General features: G+C 46.1%; 1 protein-coding gene across 1 annotated transcript; it reads right to left on the bottom strand.

Annotated features, from left to right (window-relative positions):
• Positions 1 to 4,056: 4,056 nt before the first annotated feature.
• Positions 4,057 to 16,665, bottom strand: DSTN (destrin, actin depolymerizing factor). The gene is made up of 4 exons (XM_065400873.1): positions 16,533 to 16,665; positions 6,200 to 6,507; positions 5,828 to 5,904; positions 4,057 to 4,344 (listed from the first exon to the last, which is right to left on the bottom strand). The coding sequence occupies exons 1-4, from the start codon at positions 16,533 to 16,535 to the stop codon at positions 4,235 to 4,237; spliced, it is 498 nt and encodes a 165-aa protein (XP_065256945.1). The 5' UTR covers positions 16,536 to 16,665; the 3' UTR covers positions 4,057 to 4,234.
• Positions 16,666 to 17,644: the final 979 nt, after the last annotated feature.

Here is a 17,644-nt window from a genome sequence, read left to right as displayed (position 1 = left end):
CCTCCTTCCCAGCTGACTTGGCCCTTGGCTTCACTCCAGCTGCTGCTCCCAGAGCAGGACTGCAGGAGGGTCACACTTCCCCTGGCCACATGCACATCTCTGCCGGGCACTGCACAGACACACAGTCTGAACACGCCTCTTTCTGCGGTGTGCCGAGGAGTGGCAGGCAGGTTCCAGTTTCTTCACGCCTCTCCCTGCCAGGAGGATAGGGCAGCTCCTCCAGCAGCTGTATTTGCTTAGGGAATGCTATAACCTGTATGCCAAGTGCTCCCCACTTCCAGGAGGAGCCCAGCGCTGTGATGGCAGCTCTGCTTATTTGACCATAAAAGGGCATCGAGGGTGATAGGACACGGGAGGGGGAAGAGAGAGAGAGAGAGAGTCCACCAGTAGCATGGTCTGTAGAGGAAGGATCGTGCAACTCTAGAAGTCAGGAGGCCTGGCACCTTCTGTCCCCGTCCCCGCACGCACTCTTAGACAGTGGGTAGGTGTTTTAGGCAAAACTTTTCAAACTGGGCAGTTGAAAATTAGGCTCCTGTTTTTTCAGAAGGCTGCAGCCCCCACCGCCACCAAAGCCCACAGGAACTGCAGGTACTCAGCCGCTCTGAAAGTTAGACTAGTGAAGTGACCAAATTCAAACCACCGGGCTTTTTAAATGTCTCTGCTCAGTGTTGCCACCTAGAGGCCAGGCCCATGATACGCCTAACCTCCTTTGTGAAGAAACCCACTGCAATCTATGCTGCAGAGCTGAAAATGTTCTATGAGTAGAGAACGCCGACAGATTGGTGCAAGACATAGGGGACTCTTTTCCTTTTGTCTGTGGCTCCTAGGTCAGGCTCCCCCGCAAAGGTGCCTGTGATGAAATCCCTTTCTTTGACACTAAGCTTCCCCCCCTCCACACTCGGTCATACAAGCAGGGGCCTTGTAGGGAAGGTTGAAGAGAAGTTTTGTTCGGTAACTCACCCCAGGACTAGTGGGGTGTGGTTAGTGCCTGCAGAAAGCCTGGCGTAGCTTGGACACCTTCTGGCAGTAGTATCAGCGTCTCCTGCCAAGGAATATTGCCAGCACCAAGAACCATTTTACTCCAAACACCAGTATCCTATCCACCAGCATCAAGGCTGACGGGGAAGGCAGCCATGAGCCACTCCCATCAGCTGGAACTGGGAGAACTGGGCATTATCCTCCCAGGTCCAGTGAGCATGACTGCCAGTCTCATCTCTTTGCTCACAAGGGCGCTCATGATGAGAGGACAGCCAACCCCCCTGCCAGGCTAAGCCATTCCAATTGGTTTATTTCCTCTTCCATTTAGCAATGAATCCTGTTAAATAGAGAATGAAATCTGGGGCCCGCAGAACTCCCCTTGACTTAAGTGAAGCAGGAATTTTCCCTAGAGAGTTTGATCTAGGGCTTGATAATCTCATCTGGATTGTAGCTCCACCTTAACCGAGAGCTCTCTATTTGTTAAAGCAAAGTCTGAGTAAGGAACTAGGAGCGGCACTTATCTGAAAACAGACTTTAACCAGACATTTCTTTTAGCCAGCTGAGAAAGCAGAAACTTCTAGCAGGGATTACTCACTCCAGTTAGCGGAGGAGTGAGTTGGGACAAATGCTCAAAGAGATACTTTGAACATAGCCTACTTCCTTTTCTTAACTTAAGGAAGCATTTCTGATGCCTCATGGATCTTCATAGATTTCAATCAGAAAAGCAGAAGCATGCGGATATCACACGAGCAGCTGCCCAGTTAATCAGAAAATGCAAGTGTGAAGGTTTCAACAGCAATGCAACAAAGAACATGCAGGGCAGGGAATGTGTTTATGCATCATGCAAGGATCCATTACATTTAACCAGAAAAACAGGTCTCGTCACTAGCAGATATGCACTGTGACTACCCAAGCATCACTATTGGAACCTTCACTTTCATTGTATTTTCCCAGTTAAACAGGGCAAACCCTCCCATTGCTGGCCACATGAACCTGGAACGCAGAGAGAGCTTCAGCTTATAAGAAACTCTACTGTGGTGTTTCTGGCATTCAAGTTGAGGAACAGGCAAAGTATCTGATAGCCAAGAGTGGAGACCACTTTGGGCTGCTGACTAGATCCTCATGCAATCTTTTTAACACAATAGTGGAAGTCACACAGCAGACGCTTCCTATTTCTAGATGGTAAGGAACTGGGGCTGGCTCTGGAAGGTACTGAAAGAAGAAGAGATGTATTCATGTTGAGAGAATCTGCCTGCTGGTCACATGATGTTTAAGACAGAAGCAGCTGCTTTTAGTTTGGTTGCTGGAGGCAGATATGCAGGCCAGCAGCTGTCACTGTTGGGGAGAGAAGAGAAAATCTCTGCTTCAACTGAGCACTCACTTTCTCTCCTGAGCAGGTCCCCTGCCACAGGCCCTAGGGAACTAGAGTGGTGCCAGAAGTTCCAGCTACTGGAGTCCCACAGCAACAATGGTATTGGGATGAGAGCCCAAGGGAACATTAACAAGCCAGCTCACGTACTGCATCATGGCTGGCATTCTGCTCCAGGAGCATCAACAGTGCAGGGACACCACCATGCTTACAGTAGCTGTAGATGGCAGCAGGGCTTGTCTAGATAGAGTAGTATAACCTTGCTCTCCAAGGATCACTGAGCACATGAAATGTTGATAGTACTGTTGAAACTTTGGTACTCAGAGTCCCTTCACTTGTACAGAAATGGAGGTACAAGAAGCGTGATTGATACAAAGTCACATAGCCCTGAGTGTTGTGGTCTGTGCTCCATCCAATGCTCCTTCCCCACTAATCCTGGTTTGGGAGTGTCCGTGCAGTGAGTCAGGGAAAAATAAATCTACATCAACAGGGCAGCTGCACCAGGACCAAGTTGACCCTATGATCATGCAGGAGTACAGCTAGAGAGGAGCACTGTGCACTTCCTCACTCATACCGAGTAAACGTGTAGGTCATGCAGGGTTTTGGCTTGTACTGCCCTGGAATACAGTCCCTGCTGTACACCTCACAAGGGACATCTAATGCCAGGCGTTGCTATTAACCCAGTGGAGACAGACTCCCTGCTGGAGATTGTTAGGGCTGCCAGCCCAGAACATAGGTTAGTGCATGAGAAGTGCTATAGATATGCCCTATACAATTGCACAAGTGACAGTGGCTGAGAGACTGGTTAAAAGTCCTTCCTTTATACAGCTGATTGGTTAAAGGTAAAACTTGGAAGCTTGATGGTATATTTGGGTGGAATGGTCTCTGCATCTATTGAAAGGCAGCTGCAAGTAATATGCTTTGAAGTCTGACTACAGATTTCTACGGAAACAGGGTTGAGAAGTCTCTACAAGTCCCTACAGCAGTTTAGCTCAAACCAGTGTAATGAAAATGGCTCAATTCCAAGCTTGAGAAACATGGAGTAGTTTACACATCCCTATTCCACTGGCCTGAATCAGATCAGAGGTTCAGAACATTGCTTAGGTGAGTTAAAATGGTCCCTCCAGAACCCTATCATCATCTATGGCACAAATGAAACAAGAGCTTCTGATTGACATTTAAGTTGACTTGTCAGTATTGGTGTACAAGTTTGATTTAGCAGAGATTTAGTACTATAGAGCTTGCACTATGTGAACACAGAACTGTTCTAAATCAGTTATCAGAATGCACAACAAGGGAGCTTTCAGACACACAAATAAAAGACCATGAGTTTCCTGGGGAAATAATCCTAAACCATTTCTTGTAAAGTGCCTTTTTGTACTTTGATTTTAGCTATTTGCTAGGGTACACCAGAACTTGATGTGTTTAAACCTAAAAGAGGAGTTTTGAGCAGTACACTGAAGGGTTAAGATGACAGACAGCATTCCTTTTAGCATATGACATTTAATAAAGTTGTATTAATCTTGTCCTAAGACACTAGCCAGGAAGAAAAAAAGCTGTGACTTGGCTGATGGCTACAGAGAAAATTTAAGATTGTGATGTTTGCTACAATTTAGATCATCTCCCCCTCCCCCCCCCTCACTATGCAGTACTGAAGCCAGAGTTCAATATTCAACTTGTTTGTGATAAGACTGCTCAGGCAAGAGAAATCCTTAAACTTGATTTATTTAGGATCATTTGTACATAACTACGTCTCCAAAGTCTACTTTATTCTACAAGACAGACAGCTTCCCTACCATTAGTGAAACCCTGGTTTAGAATGTTTGCTTTACATAATTGATATATTAAAACATGGAATGCTTGTAGAGTTGTGGCACTGTATGGCAGCTACACAGGACATCCTTCAAAAGCTACGATTAGGGAGCCTCCTAGCTTATCGGCAATGTAAGCTCGGTTAAGGTCCTCTGGCCCATTTGCTTGACATTCATGCTTTATGCCTAGAAGAAAGGCAAAAAAAAATTCAGTGATTCACAAGTTCTCCCATATGATAGTAATTCTCATTAGAAACTTGTATATGTAGCTAAAAGTGTCTGAGCAGGTAGTCAACAATTCACAGGAATTCAAGTACATCACAGTCCCGCCTAGAATGTTAAGAGCCCAAGGGATTTAGGTGCTCAAGTGCCATTGAATTTCAGTATCAGTGCTTGCACATCACTAAGTACTCGAGGCATTTGGACATGTTAGGGCATCGGATACTTGAACTGGATGTGTATGTTTTGGTCTTCCCAGTTGCAGATTTTGCTGGAGTGAAGCTGGGAGTTTCAGCATTATAAAAAACCCACTGAAGTGGCACGGGACCCTGGATGTGTGCAGTTGAAGAGCCATGGACTAGGTAACAGGGAAGCCACGCTCACAGAGAGGGATTAGGGACTGGGGGATCTCAAAAGCAAGCTTTTAATAAATGGCTAAAAAAGCCAAAATTCAAAATAGATACATAGACCAAATTCAGTGAAGTAGTGAAGAGAAGATTAAGTCACCTCTCTGTACCTGCAAGGCCTTGCTAGTTTGGAGAGGAGATGACAAATGCACTGGAAATGGCAATATATGTGCTCCTTCCTATGGAGGGTGGCTTTAACTCCTGCATGTACTACATTCAGGACCACTCCCTGACCAATGCCAATTCGTTTTTTGGACTGTGCAGGCTACCTGTGAACCCCAACTGGTTGTTCAGCGCTGCTGCATTCTTGTCCCGTTCTGCCCCTGCAGACTAGTGTAAGCCTGGAGCAAGTTTAGGCTTAGGTGCCAATACATGTTCACTCCAAACTATTTTAGTGAGTTTACATATTAATCAGTGGAAAAATTTAGGAAGCGTGAAGGTGAAGATTAAGGGGTCATAATACAACAACAAACATCAGGGTATGCAGTCCTGCTCCACTAGTGATTACGGTCGCTGACTATGCCTTAGTAACCCAGGATAGCATCTTGGTTGCTTACTCGGCTACTTACACCTTTAAAGAGCAATGTCGTAAGGTTTGCTATAGAATGTTCAGCATCTCACTGAATGCAGGACTGAAATACCCTGAGCCACATGGACAGCTGCCAAGATCCAATTTAGTAGTAAAATTTTTACCCCCTCTCCCCATTCCCAAGTTATGCCATTGAACACTAAGCAGAACAGTGTCTGTACTTATTTCCCCCCCCGCTCCCCACATTTTGACAGATCTGCTCTAAGATGGCATGTTGGTCTTGGCTCACTCTTCAAAATGCAGTTCTACTGCACATGCAATCCGAACACTTTTCTGCTGTGCTGTGTTTTAATCATGTTTCAAGAAGTTTCACTTGCTAAGTAGTCATCTTCGACTGGTATTTCTAAATAAACACTAGTCAATTAGCAACAGTTAAGTCCTGTGTGTCAGCAGTCCTATGGTGCAAGACAGATTTAATTGGGCCAAGTCAGGAAGTGTTGCCTGTATTACATACCTTGAAATTTCTTTTTGATTGCATCCTTAGAGCTTGCATAGATCATCTTACTCTTGAGAGGCGCTTGGTCTGGTGCCCTAGTTGGATATACCAAGAGGAAAGTAGTTAAGACAATGATGTTCAATATCCAACAGATATCAGAATCTTAAGACCTACAGACTCAGGTGACTGAAGCAGTAGCCCTACAAGTTTATGAACATTTGACACCCACCTAAACTGCATGCAATATATTGGACCAGATGAGTGTCATCACATTTCAGTGTCTTACACATTAATATAGACCCTGTGTACAGGCCAGGCATGGCAGGTAGGTATGTACATTGGGTAAGCCAAGAGACCAAGTCACACATATAAGCCACATTTCCAGCTTACCACAGGACGAACATCAACTCTTCTTTTTTTGATTCCTTTGTTTCAAAGCTTGCATCATACAAGGCATAACGGCAATCCTTTTCAGGGAGCATCTGCACAAACTGCTTGAAAGGATCAGAAACTGTTACGCCAATATCTCCCACCAGGATTTCTTTGCCTTCTTCCACAACAATGCACTTTTTGTCTTCACTGAGACAAAAGATAACTGCCTTCTTCCTTTTCTTGATTTCCTCAGGCGTGGAGCACTTCCGAACTTTCATGTCATAAAAGATACGGCATACTTCATCAGCCACTTGTACTCCTGATGCCTATGACAGAAAATGCTTTAAGTCAATTTCAGTCCTGGACTAGGCACTTAATATAACTCCTGCATACCCTCACCATAATGCATTAGGCTGATGAGGCTAGAAGACAAGCAATACTTCCTAGAGTATCAAAGGCTTGAGTGGCAGATACAGAAAGCCTGAAGTAGTTAACACCAGAAGTTTATATAGGAAAGACAGGGTCTAAACTAAGTCTCCCATTCTGACTACAGTTAGCTTTTAAAAATCATAGTTCCTAATGCACATAAGCTACGTTTTTGAAAACTGACCGATGGGGAAGGAAGATCCTGCTTGCACTGAAGGCTTTCTACTGAGGGACAGGAACTTGTAGCTCCAGAGGTCTGTTTAACTGATAATCTTGAAGTGAATGTTTATGTCTGATCTTTTGGAAACACCAAAAGTAGCGTTTACCAGGCAGTCATTTTGAGACAACATTCTTTAGCTATTTGACAAGTCTTAACTTGCCACTATTTTGGCTAGCCATTTCTAGCCTACAGGAAAGTAAAGCGGCGCTATCAGATTCTACATGTATAGTCACACATGTGGGGTTCAGGTTTAGAAGTGGTGTACTGGAGCAAAACGGGTTTATGAAAAATGCTGGGTTTTAGGCTCAAGATCTGACTAGAGTGAGTGACAAGTCTGTGTTGAAGTTACTTAAAGAAAATGTCATTTTTATTAAAGGGTTAGTTAGAAGATCTCTGGAAACTGGTTGATAAGTTTCCTAGTTCTTTGGTTTGCTGCTGGCTCTTAGTTAAACTAATGCAACAGGGAATTTGGACTACATAATAGAATCCTCTTACATGGCCCATCTATGCCACAAACTCAGCCACATCAGGGGCCTCCCACATATAGTCACCAAGATTTAAAGGTAAAAGACATTAAGAGGGAATAAAAGGAACTGTCTAAAATAGACTAAAAGCCTGCTGCTCCTTCAGAACTGAAGGATGGTTTGGGGTTATCCCTACTGTTCTACATATACTCTGTGCAGTAGATGCATGTGTGGCCCCGACAGCTCTAAGTTTGTCCATCAGGGCATACTTCTCTCAAGAAAGTTGTCAGTGTGGATCATCCTGAGGTATTCCCACATAGATATCATTTAGGCTAGAGCAGTAGAAGAGGACTGCTAGACATGCTTCAGTCTAATCTAATCTGTTCAAAATGATACATGCTTCAGTGTAATGAGCCTGACATTTGAGTGTTAAACCTCTTCATCCTTGTAATGATTTGAGAGACTACATGTTCACACATCTGAGTTCAGCACATGTGAGCACCCTTTGATTATTACAGTGCCCTTGGTAGGCTGCAATATTACACCATATTGTGAGCACCTAAATCAGAGTTACCAAACAATCAAGTGCAGCTAGTGTTACAAAGCAGTTGATTAACATTTAGGACTGAGGTTAGAGAAAGGTTTCTTTTGTATGCATTTGACAGCCCTGTTTATCTAGAGTATTGCCACTTGTTTGTAGGGGTCTTTCATAGCAAGAGGAGAGAAAAATATTGTTAAGAGACATGCTAGTTCAATTGTAGCACTATGGAAGTCATTAAGAGACTCCAGACGCAGTGTTTAAAGTCACTGGTACCAGCTTAGACGGATTTCAGTTTGGTACCCATTTAAGGTAGGTACTCTAATGTGACTAACACGGCACCTTCTTACTCACATCTGCCTCAGGTGTGTATTTTAAGTCTTGTTTAATGAGGTATTCTTGCAAAGGAAGAAATAAAGCCATGCTGTCTGTGGCTTTGCATTAAGAGTTGTTTGCACAATTCTAATCGGTTAGAATGCACCTGTGCAAGCCTACTGATGAAGCAGAGTTGCATGGTTGTCACCAAGAGCATGATTTGAAGACCCCAGAGGTGATAAAGCCCGCATAATCTTTATTAGTGCACTGAAGTATGAAAAAAAAAAAAAACACTTGCCTTTCAGATGCCAGGTTGAATCTGCAAGGCTAGCAGTAAGAGACAGTACATATCATAGGGAAATGGAGAGGGAATAAAGCCCTGCTTTTCAGTGAGACAAAGAGCCTTTAAGGATTTAACTTGACCCCTCGTTGTTCCCTCTCCCCACAAGCAAGAAAATGAATTGATTCAAGTTACTCAGCTACTAAACTGTAGTCTCACTGAATACATGTTAATTCCCTTGTTCAGACATCTGCCATGCTGGTAGATACCACCTGAAATCTCGCTCATTCCCTGTAGCTGGGATTTCTTCATGTGAAATCTGAAGTGCCATCCTGAGAGCAGCATTTAGAGATAAGCCACCTAGAAGTGGGCAACAGAATCTGTTTCAGGATAGTCTACTATGTAAACATTACAGTAGGCACTTACATTTCCAGTTAAAGTTGCAAGTTGCTTCAATGTTTAGAACTTGTGGCCTATGAAATTTGAAATGGACAGTACTCTTCATTCCCTACATTACATATGGAAGTGGCAAAAGCCATATGGCTTCTCTTATGAACCCTCAACCTTGGCTCCAGCTCCCACACTGACCTGCTTTCCTAAACCCAGACCTGCTAGTGATCTTACTGCTATCACTTTGGATAAAAACACTTAACCTTAGAAGACCAGAGAAAAGCTACAGTAGAGCTGTGAGTCTCAATACAGCCAAGAGCAGAAGATTCTTGTTTATTGCGTAGAGCCAGTAATTCACGTAGAGGCAGGAAACTACTTGTTTCCTTACAAAGAAATCCAACACGTCCGGCAAGTTATTGAAGATTCAAAAAGGGTTAAGAGGGTTAAATTTGGGAACTCAAGTTGATTGTTTAACAACTGCTGTTGAACGGCTCTCTCCCAGAGGATGTAAGCTTTGCAGCAGCCAACAGGGCTGGGTAAGTTTTCTTTAAAGAAGACAGCCAGTTTTAATTGCAGTAGGAAGCTCCAGTTCTATGAAAGCACACGCAGATTACTGCAATGGGGATTACTACTGCCTTGGCCCCAATCAGACCTCTGCACATCTTTTAGTTAAGTGAGTTTTCCCAGTCTCCTGAACAATGGATTCTTTGGAGGAGAAAAATTTCCCCAGCATTTGGAACACTGATCTTCCATAGCTGCTCACTACTGGTGTTCAGGTCAGAGGAGTGCATATTGCACACATCAGTATCTATGCGGTCTTGACTTGGCAAACGAAATGGAGCAATGCTACGGTTAACACTGCAGGACTAGCACAGATCTAGTGAAAAAACTCCATTTTACTCCATCTTGGGCATCAAAATTGTTAGCCAAGTTCTAGACTTATGGCTGCTTATTTAAAATGCAAAGCGGCTGGTACTTGTGTGAGGCAAGGCCAAGCCACCACTGGAATATATTCTGATTTATCATGTAGACGAAGACAAATTTTGACTGATTCCCAGAACAAAGAACAGAGGCATGAGTCCAGCCTGATCTGCTTCTACAGGTGCCCACTGCAAGAGCCCTCAAGCCTGTTAAAGCATTTGAAACCCCCTCCCCACCTTGCTAGCAACCCTACTAGAAGGAGGAAAGGAAAGACAAACCATCTCTCATTACAAGGGTGGAAGAACCTAGGAGAGAGGGGGCCAGGTGGTAAAAATGCAAGAAGGAGGAGACACAGGAAGAGCACTGAGTTCTTTAAAAAGGATAAAGTTCTACATTAGTTAGGAATAGATTCGCAATACTAATTTCCATGCAACATGGATGTTATATAATGGAAAGCATGAAGGGAAGCACGTCTCATGTGCTGCTATTAAATAGCACAATAGTTCCCAAACTGCAGGTTGGGAGTGGGGTGTCAGGAGATGAGGGAAAAAAATGCAAGAAAGCATCCGAGCAAACAGCTCTCACAGCAGTGAGGCAGCGCCAGCTGCTACCGGATCAACAAAGCACTCCCAGCAGCAGCTGGCCAGCGTTGACTGCTACCAGAGCGATAGAAGCACTCTCACAGCAGCATGCCTTCTATGGCCAGGAGCCAGTCACACAAGTGGAGGTGGAGGATGCAAGAGCAACATGCTGAAATTGGAGGTGGGCGGGGAGAGAATACCTCCCTTGCAGCACACAGGGTAGCGGACCAAATAAAGGGATCTGACAAGCTGGATGCGACTCTCAAACCACCAGCTGCCCCTCCCTTTTTTGGCCTGGTGCTCCTGAGCCCTGCCAGAGATGGGGGCCCTGTACAAGTGCACCACATACACACTAGTTAATCCAGGCTTGGCTGCCCAGAGTTTTCAAAGTAGATGGTTAAAATTGAGAGTTCGTTTGTGCAAAGCCAACCTGAATACTGAGTTCCAGAGATGAGCCCAGAGGGAGCTGTGGCACGAACGTTTGCGAATTCTTGCAACACCAGCCTGTACACCTGTCTAGACTACTGCAGGCACATGAGGTCTGCTAATATACAAGAGATGCATTAGGTAACAAGAATGCATGACAGTGATGCAGCCCATTTCTCATCTCTTTCCTGAGATAGTAGCACTTTTCCTACACCTTGCACCCTGATGCTCTGATGTCTTGTGCTAGAGGAATGCCTTACTTAACTACCACTATGTACTAAAAGCAAGAGACTTTTTTTTTTTTTTTTTAAAAGGAAAAGTCTCCCTCCTGTCCCCCACACCCCATCTTGATGGATGCAGATAAAGGTTGTACATGACAGCCATGTCAGCTTCCCACATTTTGCTTTCTTTAATTATGTTCAGCAAGTGCCCTAAAACCTTGCACAAAATCTAAAACTAGAGTTATTCCTTTAGTACAGTGTTTTGAAGTTAGAGAGCCCCTGCAAGTTGCCACCAAAACCTATGCATTTCTGTAAGGATATTAGAATTTGGGAAGAAAGTTTGCATTTGGAAAGCAAGTTCAAGATAGGGTACACATACCAGACATCTGGCAGACTGGATTTATAGCTCAGAATTCTGCATTCCATTGTGTCCAAAGTTGCATTGAAGCTAGTGCTTCCCAACAAAACCCTGGGCTAGGAACCTTAGGGTTTTCCTTTAAGGTATTTGATTTTTTATGCCAAAAATAATAATAAAAGCTTAAATTAATCTTTCCCCCTTCTCAACTGCAGAGGAGCCAAGAAGCCTTTAAGCTACTTGGGAGTTTTGCACAAAGATGATTTGGGGGGGGGGGGGGGCAGCTTGTTTCTCTACTCATTCCTTCTATATTTGGCTAGGCATGCTTGAGGAATGTAGCTTTCAGGCTCTGTGTACAACTGAACTTAAGAGCTGAATCTTTTTTTCCAATAAGCAAATATTTTCACTCAGTTAGGTATATAGGTAGTCCACATTGCTTAGAACACATGCATGCAGTTAATATGATTGTTTGCATATCACATTTAAGGTAACTGCCGTTAAGTGTGAGAGAGACCATTATTTACAAATCATAAAGCAGCAAAAAGTACAAAGTTTTTCTGTACATCATATCCTAGCCTGGCTGGCATGATTTGCCTATCGAATAAGTCACTTTGTATTAACCTAGTCTCTTTCCAAACCAGAGTCAAGTCTCCATCCAGCCTTGTCTACCAATAAGAGATCTTACTAGCTAGACAAAGGCAGAGGAAGATTAGGAAATAGCTGGAATAGAAACCCTTCCCTCTGAATTCCTGGAGTTACTCCATCACTCCTAGCTGAAGGAATCCACTTCCATCAGTTGGATCATGAGGTCAGTCCCTGAAGGTGGTCAGAGATTGTATGGCATATCTCCAGTACCCACTGGTGTGAAGTAATCCCAGCCCATGCCAGAGAAAAATGAGAATTGTGGCACCCAAAAATGGGGTGTAGAGAAGAATGCTGTTGGAGTACATGAGGATGCTGGTAGAAGAATGATTTAGGTCTCTTTTACAGGAGTTAGACTTCACCACAGGTTAGTCAGCAGGCCTCTATTGCCATGAGGAGGAAGTTCTGTCTGAACTGTCCCTGGTATCTAAAAAGATTGCCTTGGTAGCAGATTTATAGATACCCAGGGATTTTGGTGTGATCCTAGAAACCTTTAGGGCATGTAACAACTCATCTGAAGGGCATAAAAGATATGGTTCTTTAAAGGTCTCCCCTTTTCAGTTATTTGAATTTCTCTGAATCCCTGAGTATTGTAATCAGGATGCCCTTTTCATGGCGATAGCTGTAGAAAGAGACAAGACTGCTGTATCAGAGACATCCAGGGCTGCTTGGAGCAAAGTTCTGGCTACCAGTTACCTCTCAAGTAAGCCCCAGCTTCCCGTGGGAGCTTGTCAAAGAATGGCGATACTCTGGAGTGTATGCAAGGACATGCAGAGTGCATGCCTAGTCCCAAAACACAGCTGGTCAAAAGCGTCCTATCACACATGTTGTCAGTACATCACAAGGTAGCCCACAAAGTCTATAAGGTAATCTTGGCAGAATTATGTTTATTTAAAAGCCATTGTTGATTTAATTTTTTTTTTTTTTTTAAAACACAGTTGTGGGAAATCATGGGGCTCAGAATTAATTATGGCAGATGTTGAGATTAGGGTGTCCAGACAGCAAGTGTGAAAAATCGGGACGGGGTGCAGGGTAATAGGAGCCTATAGAAGAAAAAGACCCCAAAATCGGGACTGTCCCTATAAAACCGGGACATCTGGTCACCCGAGTTGAGATTCAAAAAGTAGGCTTTATTGCTGTTAACACAAAATCACATAAAAAAATAAATATTCCTAAATCAAACCAAGTTTGAGAAGCATTTCTCACTTTGCTTATATGTAGATTTCAATCAATGGAAGTATTTTTGCCCATTTCTAGGTACGGCAAAATTAATGTTTACCAACATTTACTAATAAAAGTCTAATCTTGCCAAGCCTAGTTATAGGTATTATAGGCTTTAAGAATTATTAGCCAACGCCTTTGCAAAGCTTTCACCATTTTCAAAAGCACTAAAATGATCACCAAGGTATTCTGAAGGCTGTTTCAAGAGTGAGAACGTTTCTAGAGGTCATTAGTCAAACGCATATGTTTATGAGCTGAGAACACAGATCTTGTAAGGTGCAGTAATCCACACAGGAGGACAACCCAGTGCTCTACAATAGGAGCACTACAGTCTTAAAGCATGTTTGTCTTTTGTTGGAGGCATCTTTAAATTGGACCTTGCTCCAACATGGAGGCCACCATCACAAAAACTAATTTCTCATGAAAGATTTTGGGACCTTATAACAACTCTCAATCATACATTGCTATGTTAGAAGCAAACATTAAGCTTGTACAGCGACAATAAGTTTCAAGATCTTCATCAAATACAGTAATTCTAAACTGGATTTTCCATGCTGCAGTACAGGTATAGACTTGATTGAACAAGCCAGTTTCAGCATTTTCCACAAAGAACAAGAGCCACACTTATTTTTTAATTCTCCTTTAAGGAAACCTCAATGTTTAATATCAAGTTTAGTCCAAATGAGAACTACACATTCTTAAAATGGACTGAAAAGTTTAATTAATTAGTTTCTGAAAGCAACTGTCAGAATTTTAGTTCCTTCCTACAGTACTCCCATTAGCAAGATCCTATCTTGTAGGTGCTGTTCTAGACAAAGATTTCCTCTGTAACCTGTTTTTACACGAGGCAGTGAAGGGACAGTAGTACACTCCACCAACAGGCCGTGCACAAAGCAGTTAAGTATTTTATTAGCTATATAGATGGAAGTGTTTGGAAAGCTACTATTATATGCTTTGTAGCCCTGTTTTAAATGAGTGTAAATTAGGAACAGATTCAAATTAGCTAGCATTCGTAAATACTAATCTAGACAATTCAAATATTGTTCCAGGACAAGTGTGTGGTTTATCCTAGGCTCAGCCTAAGGTAGCATTTATCAACAGAGTAGCTAACACCGTAGTTGTAAACCTCATTAGTTTGTGGCCCGGTAGCACTTCAAGCTCTACTGCAGACAAAGCCATAAAGGTGAACAGCAAAGCTAACAGAAACTGAACTAAGCCCAAAGCTAATGCCAACTCTCCCCTGTCCCACTCACAGAAAACCCTTTCTGATTTATGAAAGTTACTCCTATAGCAGATTAAGGACAGGGAGAGAAGCAGCAGCAAGTCAATGTCTATTCAGCACATTTCTATATTTACTTCAATTTTTATTTTCAGCACTTCACTGTAAAGCTGCACTACACAGACCAACAAAGTATGGCAATACAATCTTTGTCTAGTAGGTACATCAGTTAACAGCCTTGAAGTTTCAATGGAGTGGCAGCATTAAAGAGGTTATGCTTGAGAGTTTACTATAGTAAAGTTGATTTACCTCTCACCCTTCTACTGGCTATTAAAAGTTGATTTCAGACAACAAAACTGATTAATTAGAATCAAAGAGGCTTGATCACCCCACCCAGTATACTGGAACACACAGTAATAATTAATAGAGAGAATTGTTAGTAGTCAGCTAGAGATGTGAGAAGACATTCTCTGGTGAGTCATAGTTCTGGTTTTGAGACAGTCATTTCTATGACAACACAACATGCATACAGCTTTCTAACTTCACTATAATCTCAAATGAGAACAGAAACAGCTTTGAGGAAGAATGCTCTTTAAATAGGTTTAATAAGTTACAGACTAGAGACTGCCTGGTTAAACACAGTCAAGCATTCTTTTGGATGACCTCTGAAGAAGTCCTTTTGTAGCTAGATGCTAGTTTTCTTTAAAAAAGATTTCAACCAGATCAAGTTTCATAGTGAACTGTAAACTGAACCTATATTCAGCTGAAGCAGCAAATCAAGGCCTCAGTACAAGTTATCATCCCAACATGTAATGTCTCTCCAACTAGCCTTTTCAGTTGGAGTCTACTAGCATTAGGAGAGTCACAGCCTAGAAACTTTTTAAAGTTTAATTCCTTCTTAAATTCTGCATAGCTAATTACATGGGGAGCAAAGGTTGTTTTTTTTTTTTTTTAAACCTGACAAGTAGGGTATTCATTAACCCCGCCTCCCCCATAACAGGTGATTAGATTTTTGCCTACAGAGTTTAAGAATTTCAAAAGTAAGTTGTATAAGTTTAACATTGGGCAATGAACATTACTCTCACGGGAAAACCAAACCCTGAAGTCAAGTTTTCACATGTACAGGAGTAGACGGCTGAAAGCAAATAAGCCCCTGGATTCCTCCCAAGTCAGCCATTGGATGAGAGGGACTGGAGACGTCCCAGCTGTCAATGCGCAAACGACCCGTGCCAACGCCTTACCCACCAGATGTTAGCCTGGAGTCAGTGTCCCCGCAGCGAGGTGCCCGGGGCACAGACACCGACCCAGCGATCCCGGGGCACCAGCGAGCCTGCCCCGGGAGGGCGGGCGGGCAGCCAGGCCAGCGCTGCCCGCCACCAACCGAAGGGTGAACATCTCCCCTCCCCCCACCCCGGGAACGGCTCCGGCCGCGTCCCCACGTGCTGCCGGGGCAGGTCCCGTCCGCACAGAGGAGCCATCGCGCTGGCCCGGGAGAAGCGCGCGCGGGGGTGTGTGTGGGGGGGAGGGGGGGCAGTCACACCTCCGGCTCCCTCTTCCCCCAGCACCCCCGCCCCTCCTCTTCCAGGCCGCCGCCCTCTGCCCCCCCGTACCCAGCCACAACCAACGGGGGTGGGGGGGTTGGCGCAGGGCTGCGCCGGGGGAGCGGGCTGGGACGGGCCAGGCCGGCGCTCCGCCTCACCCCCGGGGGCGCCCGCCAGCTCCCCGCCCCTCACGGCCAGGCGGGAAGGGCAGGGCCCATCCGCAGCGCCTCGGAGGGGACACGCCCTACGACGAGGGGAGGATGGAAGCCTGAGGAGCCACGCGGAGCGGCAGGGAGATGACGCTGCGCGCGCCCCCCACCCCCAGCCGGCCGCGATAGATGCGCCGGCGCCAGCGCGTATAAAGGGTGGAGGGAGGTACCATCGGCTGAGGAGGGGGTCGCCGAACCAGGGAGCGGAAAGCTCCATCGCCCCAGGCTCCGTGGCGGGCGGTACCATCGGCGGGGCGGGGGGGAAGGTGGGAAGAAGCGATGGAAGGGGCCGGGATACGGCGGACGGTGCTGTCGCTCATGAGGAGGGTGGATAGCCAGTGCACAGCCCGGGTCCCCCGGCGGGCGCTGCCCGGATTCTCACCATGGTCTCGGCGGGGCTGGCGGGGCTCGGAGTCCGGGGAGCGGCTGCCTCACTCGGTGCTGCTGCTGGGCGAGGCGCGGGAACAGGAAGGAGCGAGAGAGAGGCGCGAGCCGGGCGGAAGCGCTGCCGACGTCACGCCGCCGTGCCTGGAGGAAACGGTTGCTGGGGGGGGAGCCCTGCTGGCAGCGCTCGAACGCGACCTACTCTGCGCCGCGCTCTGATTTCCACCACCCTGGGGCGGGGCCCTTATATAGGGAGGAGGGGCCGGCGGGCTGCCAATCAGACAAGGCGCTGCCAGGTGGGCTCACGTGCCCGCCAGCCAATGGCAGGGCCGTTGGAGGGGGCTACGTGCCCCCAGGTGAGGCAGAGGCCGGCAGGGACTGAGGAGAGAGAGACGATGGGGGAGGCGGCATGACGTGGGGGGAGGCAGGGTGGAAGCAGTGATGGGAGGCGGGGGAGGCAGGGGTGGAAGCAGGCAGGCAGGGAAGGGGAAGGCAGGGGAGGGGGAGGCAGGGGTGCGAGGGGAGGCAGGGAAGGGGGAGGCAGGCAGGGGTGGGAGGGGATGCAGGGTGGAAGCAGGCAGGGGAGGGGGAGGCAGGGAAGGGGGAGGCAGGGTGGAAGCAGGCAGGGGTGGGAGGGGAGGCAGGGTGGAAGCAGTCAGGGGAGGGGGAGGCAGGGGTGCGAGGGGAGGCAGGGAAGGGGAGGCAGGGTGGAAGCAGGCAGGGGTGGGAGGGGAGGCAGGGTGGAAGCAGTCAGGGGAGGGGGAGGCAGGGGTGCGAGGGGAGGCAGGGAAGGGGAGGCAGGGTGGAAGCAGGCAGGGGTGAGAGGGGAGGCAGGGTGGAAGCAGGCAGGGCAGGGAAGGGGGAGGCAGGGTGGAAGCAGGCACGGAGTGAGGCGAGCAGGGAGTGTGAGGCAAGGAGAGAAGGGGAGGAGAGAGGTGGGGGAAGCGGAGGAGGAGGAGGATCATCAGCGAAAAGATGTGGGAAGGAACCCTCATTTTTACCTACTTTGGTGCGATTATAGCAAACCACCCCCTATTGGTTCAATCCACCAGATTCGCTGTGTGCTATAGGGAAACCCTGTGTATTTCTTCCCAGAGGTGACTTGGCAGC

The sequence above is a fragment of the Emys orbicularis genome, chromosome 3 (genome assembly GCF_028017835.1).
Source record: "Emys orbicularis isolate rEmyOrb1 chromosome 3, rEmyOrb1.hap1, whole genome shotgun sequence".
NCBI classification, from domain to species: domain Eukaryota; kingdom Metazoa; phylum Chordata; order Testudines; family Emydidae; genus Emys; species Emys orbicularis.
The sequence above is the reverse complement of the archived record's forward strand: the minus strand, read 5'-3'. Positions and strand labels throughout refer to the sequence as shown.

Coding starts and splice junctions, on each gene's coding strand:
- DSTN (XM_065400873.1), bottom strand. Junction 5,905..6,199: donor GAGTTGATGTTCGTCCTGTG/GTAAGCTGGAAA, acceptor ATATCCAACTAG/GGCACCAGACCAAGCGCCTC. Junction 4,345..5,827: donor AATCAAAAAGAAATTTCAAG/GTATGTAATACA, acceptor CCTTTCTTCTAG/GCATAAAGCATGAATGTCAA.